Source organism: Miscanthus floridulus, chromosome 8 (genome assembly GCF_019320115.1).
Source record: "Miscanthus floridulus cultivar M001 chromosome 8, ASM1932011v1, whole genome shotgun sequence".
Taxonomy (NCBI): Eukaryota; Viridiplantae; Streptophyta; class Magnoliopsida; order Poales; family Poaceae; genus Miscanthus; species Miscanthus floridulus.
This window is the reverse complement of record NC_089587.1, coordinates 53,377,085-53,386,620: the sequence shown is the minus strand read 5'-3', so window position 1 is coordinate 53,386,620 and position 9,536 is coordinate 53,377,085. Positions and strand designations below refer to the sequence as shown.

Sequence of the window (9,536 nt, the reverse complement as noted above, 5' to 3'; positions counted from 1 at the left end):
CCTAGAATTATTTGTTAATAATGTTAAAAATAGATAATTAATTACAAACCCTTTGGGATGAAATGCTTGACCATGTCTGTCTGACAGAAGGGGGCAGGCACCCCACAAGTCATCGACTGTCCATCTATCCGCGTTTAGATAACTTAGCGTCGAAGTCAACTGCGCCCTTATCTGCTTCCACAAAATTCCCATAGCCCTCCGCCTGCCTTCTCCCATTCGATTCATACGGGACGGGATCTTTCCTACCAGCGTTTCCATAAAACACCCTATCTAGATTAACAATCACAGTTCGACCCTTCTCAGCACTTGTGTCGCAGCAAAAGACCTTATCTACGCTACCAATCGACTTCAAAGGTTTCTTCTGCAGTTTCCCCCACACATATAGGACCGAGAAGCTAGGGAGGGGGGACACGACGCCACCGAGAGGAGCGCGAGGTCGCCATCACCATGGGGGGAGGAGTCATGCGCACCGCCGCGAAGGTCGGCATCGCCGGGGGCGCCGCGGCGGCGGCGGCGTCGAAGGGCGGCCGGTTCCGCCACGCCGCGCCGGCCTTCGCCACGGCCTCCGCCGCCGCGGGTTCCGAGGCGGCGCCTCTTGTCTCCGCCTCCGGTGGCGAGGTGGTGCCCCCCGCCGCGGCGCAGTGGGCGGCGTCCTGGGAGCTGGACGACTGGGAGTTCGCGGACTGGAGGGACGACGCCGCGGCGGCGGTGGTGGCGGAGAGGGAGGCCACGGCGGCGGCCGCGAAGCCCAGGCTCGTCTTCGCGCCGCCGTCGAGGGAGGAGGCCGAGGAGGCCACGACTGAGCTCAGGGACGCCATAGAGAGGTGAAAAGATCGCGTCTTTCGCACTTCCCCTCTGTGAATTTTGTCGAATTGGATGGAAAGGAAAGATTTTTGCAGTTGACTAATTGGTTGGGAATTGGGATTTTGATTTTCGTTAGCTGGCTTGCTGGAGCTTTTCTTTTACGATGTATTCATCCTGACATGTTTGGCTGAAATAATTCTTTTTGACGGGATTGAGGAAGCATCTGAATATCTGATTAGGCTTTTATAGGGTTATATTAGGCGATGGGATTCGATTCCCCAATTGGTGATAAGAACCCTAGGCCTAACAACGCAATAGATTTATTGGAAAGGAGAATCCGATGCTTGCTATTCAGTTCACTCAAATTGTCTAGTTCATGCAGCCTACGTACATGTACATCGAAGAAAGCTTCCTACCCACTTAGTTGTCGTATACATGTTTCATCCATGTGCATCTATACATACTCAACTATGCAAGTGTGATGCTCTGTGGCACCTGTACCTTTTCATACATGTCTATTGATGCCCTCAACAACACTTCGATGCCATTACAATATGTTGCATCTGCACAGGAAATACTTTGCTTCACATTTGGTGCATGCATATTCACCCTATCCTCACAAAATAATTTGTTACAGGGCTTATTTCAATGAGTCTCCAGTGGAGGTTGTTAAGGAACAGGATAAAGAGTTTAATAAGCAGGCAACCGATGCCATAATTCCTTCTATGCCCTGGACATGTGGTCCAAGCTTTTACATTGCTGAAATCAAGCCCGGAGGCTCAGGTTTGTGCAATGGTCCCTGTAAACATACTGCACTACTCATTTGGGGAAATCAATTATTTGTCACCCTATAGATGCCACAAATTGTTTGTCACACACGTCAACCTTCATACAGTGCTACCTAGTTTCTTGAATTTTGTTAGGATAATAATTGCGTTGCCAATAATTTGATGTGCTATAATTATAAACTTAGAAGAAACCCTTTGACATATGTTTATTTGTTGCTCCTGTCTGGTCTGCAATAATGAGTTCTGTGGGCAGTCTTCGCTTTTCAGTTACACAGTTTACATATGTAGGATAGCTCTGTATCACATAGTTTATACTAGTTGATGATCATGTAGCCGTACCGCAATGGATCACTTAGATTAATTTGTTCTGATATCATCTGTTATGTTTCTCACTGAAACTGTTTGTTTTGACTCTTGATCTCTAGAGTGTTGTAGCGTCCCTTGCATCAGATAGAAATGTCTGGGATGCAGTATTGAAGAATGAGAAGGTTATGGAATTTTACAAGAATCACCAGACAAGTATGTACCTCAGTGATTCTTTAGCCAAAGTTATACGTATCGCATTTATCATTTCTACCAACCTGTACTGACAATTGTTGTTGTCCTCTGCTATGATACAGCTCTAGTTGAGACATTCCCTGAAGAAGCCGCTACAGTAGAGTCGCTAGGGAAGTTTGAAGACGCCACCTCTGAAAATGCATCCCACAGCGAACTCCCCACTGGCTCACCTTTCTCTGATTTTGTGGACAATGCGAAGAAGAGAGTGATGGATGTGGTCTATAATATAACCGACTTTTTCAAGGACTTGTTCGACTCGGCCAAGGCCCAGGATGGAACAGGCCCTTCAGCTGAGAAGGGCCTTTCTGCAACAGAGATGGCTGTCGGCGGATCCTTCATGGCTCTCGCCATAGGGGTCATCCTAGTTGTTCTGTTCAAGAGGGCATGATAGCTTATGAGTACCTGTCTGGGACCCATCGTGCTTTAAATCTGTCGAAAATTACTCGTCTATCCTTGGAAACAGTACAATAAAAGACTATCTATGCTCTAGTATTTTGTGTGTATCTTGGTTTCTAAACTTCTGATGTGCAGACACCATAAGAGCCAAATGTTGTGCTTGATTATTAAAATTGCTAATTATAGTATAATAACATCGTTTGTCTGCTGAAACCTGAACTGATCTTGCCACGCGAATGCTGAATGGGCAAAAAAATATGTAAAAATAGTCTGTCAGACAACGCCACCCTGAACTATACCAAGCCTAGAAGGAATGATCAACCAGACTTCAGTGCTTGCCTTCCTTATTCGTAAGAGCCCATAGAAGAGATCCTGTTCAAGTAAGGTCGTGCTAACCTCTCCTAGGACCGAGCTTATATCTTGTGCTTGCTCTTCGCAGATAACCGAGCTGGTACTAAAGCTTAACGCAAGCGCTCACACTCAGCTAACCAGCTGATCACCTCTCTCTAGCTGGAAAGGTCGTGTTGCTACGGCCCAGAGATTCCGGTACAGGGAGAGCATGCCCATTAGCCCATTTGGAATGCAGCTGACCATTTGTCCCAGAGATTCCGGTACAGGGAGAGCATGCCCATTAGCCCATTTGGAATGCAGCTGACCATTGGTTTCAGGAGTTGACAATTCACCTGGACAGATTCTTGGATTCTTAACGGCCTCAGCACACCTAACGTTCTTTTAAGATGCGTCCGAAACAATGTATGATGCTTTCTTTTGTGCAGGGATTTCGTCGATGTCTCCATTGACCATTGTCTAACGAATGCCAACCCAGTAGCACATAAGCTAGCTAGACGAGCTTTCATTTCGAAACAAAATTATATTTGGATCGCTGAGCCTCATTAGTTCTATTTTTGAATTCATAGTGAACGATGTAACTATTCTTATGAGCTTAATACAGCTCGCCGAATGGCATTCCCTGAAAAAAGATGCGTCCAAAACAAAATATATGCTACGTTCATAACCCATCTACAAAACTTCGAGTAAATAAATAGTACATAATAAAAAATGCGTGCACACAAGTATATTTTGTGAGTGCATCTTTGAAGCTGACGAGCAACCGCTCCAACTATTGTTCATTCATTCCACCAAAATTGCATTACGAGTCCTTTTGTTTGTACATTCAAATTTGTGAAGTTATACAACAGATACAAATTGGAGAAATAAATAATTTGTGAACAGTGAGACACTAAAGTTACAATTTTCTTTCACGCTATGTGGAGCATAGAGTCGACAAGCTGTTAGCAAAGCTCTATAAGGGTAGACTTCTGCTTACATCCCAAGAAACTCAATGTCGCCCTCGGTGAGGAACATCTTCCCTTTGTTTGTGTTGTTCGCTATCCGCTGGGTTGATGGTTGACCTCGCTGCAAAAGGTGAATGTGTGACCAAACCATCTAATGTTAACAGAACTGGAAACTGTGAATTGCACGGTACCTTCCGAAGGACAAATGCAAGATACAGATAGGAAACCTCCGACTCATCCTGTGACAGTGTACCTGCAATTACGTTTTACTGTTATAAGATGGGGAAAACTGACAGCATTCAAGGGTAGCCAATCTTCAAGATTCAGTGTGAAATTACTTTGGTCCTGCCTTCCATCACCAAGGGCACCCAGCCTCCGTATCAGTTCAGTAAACTCTGGCTTTTGCAAATACTCGTGTACAAATTCGTGGAAGTTCTTCATCAAAACCAGCTCAAGATCATACTGCAAGGCATCAAAAACAATGTGTAGTGACTAGTAACTTCTGTCTGTTGAGGCAAACGCAGTACTTGGTCACCGTCAAAGCAAGAGAACAACTCAGTACCTCCTCTGCGAGTAACTTGAAGGGATGGAATGGAACAAGCCATTCTGGGCAATCAACAGCATCCTGCAAGTTGCAGAAGAAATTTACTACAGCACTTCGTTTTAATTTATCAACACAGAAGGAACTACAGATACGTACTCAAACTTGACTGTCAATATTTAAGTTCAAAAAATTAAGAGAAACTAGTGCCAAGATTAATTACCCTTTTGAAGCATATTAAACTAAAAGGAATACTATGCATAAATTAAGGAAAAACTGTCCCACTGTTACCTCTAAGTGAAACTTGTACTTGATACCAAAAGGTCTGGATGCAGGGAATTTCTACAGCATCATCGAATCAAAATGATTGAATCAGTAACTAACAAAAATAAGGAAGATGTTATAAAATAATGGAGCAGAAATTACCTTTTCAGCATACTCTTCACCAAAGCTAATCCAGTAAACACTGTTCCCAAATTCCAAACCTTCAGCTGAGCATAGCAAAAGAGTTTTATACTATCACACAGGTTACAGCAAGAGCAAGGTGGTGATAAAGTTAGCCAACATAGGGTCTGTTTGGTTTCCTGGCTTTCTTCTAGCCTGGCTAGGAAATAAGCCAGGTTAGCTCAAGCCTGTCCCTAGCAAGCCAAGAGAGACTTGTTTGGTTGCATACACAATCTAAGCCTGGCTAGCAACCAGTGTGTTTGGTTGGCTGGTTTGGCCTGGATAGAGTCACCTCTTCTTTGTGCAGGTAACTTCACCACCTTTGACACAATTCGTCGAACACGTGGTGAGCACCACGACGTAGCTCCTTCTCTGCGAATTGAAGCAGGGGAGATGGCCGGCATGGCCGATTCCGGCCGGTTGTGCATGCGGCAAGGATTGGCGAACACTTGGGCAAGGATTGGCGAGCACCTGGGCAAGGATTAGCGGCAAGGAGCTGGTCAATGTGTAGCAGGTTGGAGTCGCAGCTCCTTCTCCTAGGCGTCGAGCAGTCGATTGGAGTCGCAGCTCGCTTGTTCCGCCGGTTGGAGTTCCAGCGGGCGTCGCACATCGACTGGCGCGGTCGTTGCCGGAACGCGAGCAGCACCGGCTCCTCGTCGTCGTCCTCCTGTGCAGGCATCGGCAAAACGCGAGCCGCTGACGCAGGGAGGTGGAGGAGGGTGGCCGCGGTGCTGAGATGGCGCGAGGGCGCGCGTGGGCGAGCAGCAGCGAAGCTCCTGCTTCGACTGCGTCCATGGCACGGCACGCTCTGTCGTGGAGGCCCAGAGCGGAGGAGAGAGCAGAGGGAGCGCGGGCGAGCGAGAGGCTTGGTCTACTCCGGTGGCAGGTGGCATGGACGGTGGACGCGGAAGAACGAAGCGCAGGGAGGACCGCCGGAGACAAGCGAACGAGGCGAGCGGAGGAGGTGACGGGAATCGGCATCGAGCTGGCCCGAGCCTGGCCCCCAGAAAACGACTTGCAATTCCATTCTTCTGGAGCCTGGCTAACAGGCCCATTTGGCTTATGGGGGCCTGGCTAGAAGGCATGTTCAGGCAACCAAACATGTCTAACTTAGCCTCGTGGAGCCTGACCAGGCTGGAGACAGGAAACCAAACAGACCCATAAGATCCAGATAGTCACTTTCAGACATACATTCTTGAAGCCTTTTGATAATGACATTCGCATCAGGCATCGTCCCGATAAAAATGCCTCCAGGACGAAGCAATGCAGACACATTTGCCAAGGCTCGTCTGGCACGTGCTTCAGTTGACCACGAATAATGTAAAGCAAACTGAAATTGTAGAGCAGGAGTCATTCATAATAGAGTTTGTACGATTGAAGAGAATTTCTTGTTCCGACAACAGGAAAGCTCTTTATAGCCTTACTCGATTAGTCAGCTATTACTTACAGGTTTTAGAAGATTTGACAATGAATGGGCAATTAAAAGAACATTCTAGTCGCAATAGTAAATTAGTAACATTTCTTTTATTGTGCAAAACGATGATACTAAATGCTGAACAATCTTCTTATGGAAAAATATTTGCATGGTAGCTGTCTATCATGAATACATTCGTGGCCATGTAGATTTAGAGAAGCTTCAACAAATAAAAAGGCGCACTGACAATTAGGAAAGGATAAAGTTGAACCCGGACAACAAATGAAGGAATGAAAAATCAATGGCTAAATGTAGAAAGCGAGATGCCTCACCTGACAGCTACATATGTCAAAAGGAGCATCCTCATATAAATACTCATCCAAACGAGCCTATGGAAGAAAGAAAAGAAAAGAAATTGGTCTGTTTGTACTTCAATCTCTTTAATCTTAGTAATAAGCATAAGAAAGTCACAGGCAACAAAACTATGAGGTACACTATATTCTGCCTAACAATGTGAAAGCAAAAGGCTGTATCACATTTTCAGTAAATAAAAAAGTATACAAGGTGTTCTATGCAAGGGCGCATGCTTGCATATAATTTGACATAATTACAAAATATGATCAGCTGTTTTAAACAGCCCGTGGTTATATGCCTGGTAACATGTTCAGTCTATTAGTGGGTTTGCATGTGCAAAAAAGCGAACCGTCAAGTTAGTCATGGGTAACAATTAGCATTTTCCTCTCTTTTACCTCATAACAATCTGTGCATAGAAGTCGTGCAGGGAAACTGAACTTCTTCCTCCGTTGTTGATCTGTGTCACCATTGTAGCGGGTCATGCAATCTTTTATCTGAAATGCTCCAAAGTGATGCAGATACATCAAAATACATTGCACATACGATGAGATTACAACAGAAAGTGTTGAGTCTGTTGATTTGTAATTTGAGACCTGTAAGAGGCATGAAACATAAACACACAAGAGCACCAAAAGAAAGAAAAATATCAATGTTCAGAGGGCCATCAAAATCTTGAGATTCCATCAGGTATCAAGGATAGCAACTCAAAAATGGGTTAGCTGAATATACAGATAATACACAACTCCTGGTTTACTTGTAAACGCAGAATATATGTCTCGGTGTGTTAGGAAACTAACCGAGCCTTCAGCAATATCAACTCCCACGTAATACCCAACCTTGGCTTTATCCCACTTTATCAAATCACCTCCCTGCGTTACAAAACAGAGCAGCATAGGTGAATGGTTAACAGTTTAGCACCAATTTCAAGCACGAGAACCAGAGCTATTTCTACTGACTACTATACATACAGTAACCGCAGCTGACCGCTTACCTTCCCACAAGCAAGATCAAGCACGCAGTGGCCCGGGCGTGCATACAGCTGGATCAGAACACTCTTTATCTGCCGAGACACACACAGATTGAACGAAGGTTATTCGCCTAGCATGGTAATGGCAGGATGTAATACAAACATCAGGGGTTCCTCATTTCATCAATCAAGGAATCAAATAGGGATGGAGTGTGGTAGGGCGGTTAGATTGAACTAAAACCCACCCAGTTGTTGAGCTTCTTGAGGTTGATGATGGGGCTGCTCTCGCGCTCCTGGAGCGTCTGGTTGGACCGCGCGCTGTAGTGGTCCGCCACCGGCCGCGCGCTGCTCCGCTCCTCCGAGCACCCCTGCTGCCCGCCATACCCGCCGCCTGCCACCCAAAGCCCCAACCTCTAGTTAGCCGCCCCACCGGACCGCGGTATTCCGCCTCGCCTCGGCCACGACGCCGGCCGGACGATTGGTGGGGGTGAGGAAGGGGGGGCGAGGCGACGAGAGGAGTACCTGCGCCGTACCGGCGCTTGGGTGCGGAGGCGAAGGAGGAGGGATCGACACGGGGCCGCTTGCTCATGCCGCCGACGACGACGACGACGACGCAGAGCCTTTCCCTTCCCCGGTGCCTCGAATTGGGTTGAGGCGTAGAGGGTTGAGCTGCGAACTTCCGATTCGACCGAGTTCGGGCTTCCGGGTAGGGTAGGCAGCCATGAGCGGATCTACAGGTGTACCCGGGTATTCCCACCCAATATTTTTGGAAAAAAATTTAGTAGTTGTTAGAGATATATACATGTACAATATAGTTAAGGTCTTAAAATTGCAACTCTTCATTATTTTCTACCTGTAATTCACATCTAACTGAAAAGCAGCTCACAGACGGACAGCCCAATGTCTCATGTGGCCTTCCCACTCCCTAATCTCTAATTTTCCACTCCCCAAATCCATCAGACGTAGGGGTATGGTAGTCAGCGGCTTGGAATGTTCGAGTTCGACGGACGCGGAATCGCACCGCGCCGCCGCCAGACCGCCCGCCCGCTTGCGCGGCCGCTCGCGACGCCGGCGCCCCTGTCCCCCCTGCCGCCCCGCTCTCCCCGCAGCTGCGGAGCCAGAGCTGCTCGCTCGGCACGACCCGAGTCGCAGGAGCCGGCGAGTCCGACTGCTCCAGTACCTCGATTTGATTTTTTCGTTTAGAGGTAATCAAAATCCAAATCCCTTTGGCCTTTGCTATGTTCAGATGTAATTAAAATTCAAATATCTTAACTCTTATGAATTTTTTATATTGTTTATCCAAATATTTTTTTTACGAACATACCTTGCTCTAAAATCCTGGCTCGACAACTGCAGGCAGGCCAGGCCCGCCGCGAGCGTCTGGGTCGGTCCGCGTGACATCACGAGAAGATCAGTGGTGACGACCGGTGAGCGGAGCACGGGCCACTCGCGATCGCGCTCACAAGTGTGTACGGTACCGGTGGTGTCCGGCCGAAGATGGCAAGAGCCAGCCGCATGTAACTTCAAATGCTACAGGCTATATTTGGTCCGAGTCCGAACGTAACAGGGCATTTGCTGTTGTAACTAACTATGCTATATTGCCATCGGGGACAAGAAAATCCAATGGTCCCCTATCAAATTCCATGGTGTATAGAATTCATGTATGGTAAAGTGATTCAGCCTTATGAGCACACATGTGTATCATTTTTTTCCGGCAGTTAATGTTTAGCCTACACCATTTCTCGTTAGGGCTCGTTTGATAGAGCTCCTCATGTTCTATATTATGATTCTCTCATTGAAAGTATTTCTCTATGATAAACTTGATTATAGGTGTGGAGTGAATGAACTCCGCATAAGCTTTAGTCGTAGGAAAAGAGCGCCATACATCATTATTGTCTTGGTGAGAAACCACAAATACCACATATATTGAGAGATTTAAGAGTAATATACAATGGAAGCTCTGAGTTTCATTTTG

At 46.6% G+C, this 9,536-nt stretch overlaps 1 protein-coding gene and 1 pseudogene across 2 annotated transcripts; one reads left to right on the top strand and one right to left on the bottom strand.

Moving 5' to 3' along the window:
* The first annotated feature begins 220 nt into the window (after positions 1-220).
* On the top strand, positions 221-2,639 carry LOC136476390 (uncharacterized; annotated as a pseudogene).
* A 1,000-nt stretch (positions 2,640-3,639) lies between these two features.
* On the bottom strand, positions 3,640-8,314 carry LOC136476391 (mRNA cap guanine-N7 methyltransferase 1-like). 2 transcript variants are annotated; one of them, XM_066474207.1, is made up of 13 exons: positions 8,084-8,314; positions 7,807-7,952; positions 7,586-7,654; positions 7,392-7,463; positions 6,990-7,187; positions 6,573-6,629; positions 6,018-6,156; positions 4,809-4,873; positions 4,674-4,724; positions 4,404-4,466; positions 4,180-4,303; positions 4,033-4,094; positions 3,640-3,962 (listed from the first exon to the last, which is right to left on the bottom strand). In XM_066474207.1, exons 1-13 carry the CDS (start codon positions 8,148-8,150, stop codon positions 3,870-3,872), a joined length of 1,206 nt encoding a protein of 401 aa, XP_066330304.1. In that variant the 5' UTR covers positions 8,151-8,314; the 3' UTR covers positions 3,640-3,869. The 2 variants fall into 2 exon arrangements, with proteins under 2 accessions (XP_066330304.1, XP_066330305.1); XM_066474208.1 differs by having other exon boundaries at positions 6,990-7,088.
* Positions 8,315-9,536: the final 1,222 nt, after the last annotated feature.

What these genes read in the sequence shown, in the direction of transcription:
- LOC136476391 (XM_066474207.1), bottom strand. Translation starts at nt 8,150, where the DNA reads ATGAGCAAGCGGCCCCGTGTCGATCCCTCCTCCTTCGCCTCCGCACCC. An exon ending in TATGCACAGATTGTTATGAG is followed by an intron (nt 6,630 to 6,989) that starts GTAAAAGAGAGG and finishes TTTCTTCCATAG; the next exon opens with GCTCGTTTGGATGAGTATTT. An exon ending in TTGACATATGTAGCTGTCAG is followed by an intron (nt 6,157 to 6,572) that starts GTGAGGCATCTC and finishes CTACAATTTCAG; the next exon opens with TTTGCTTTACATTATTCGTG.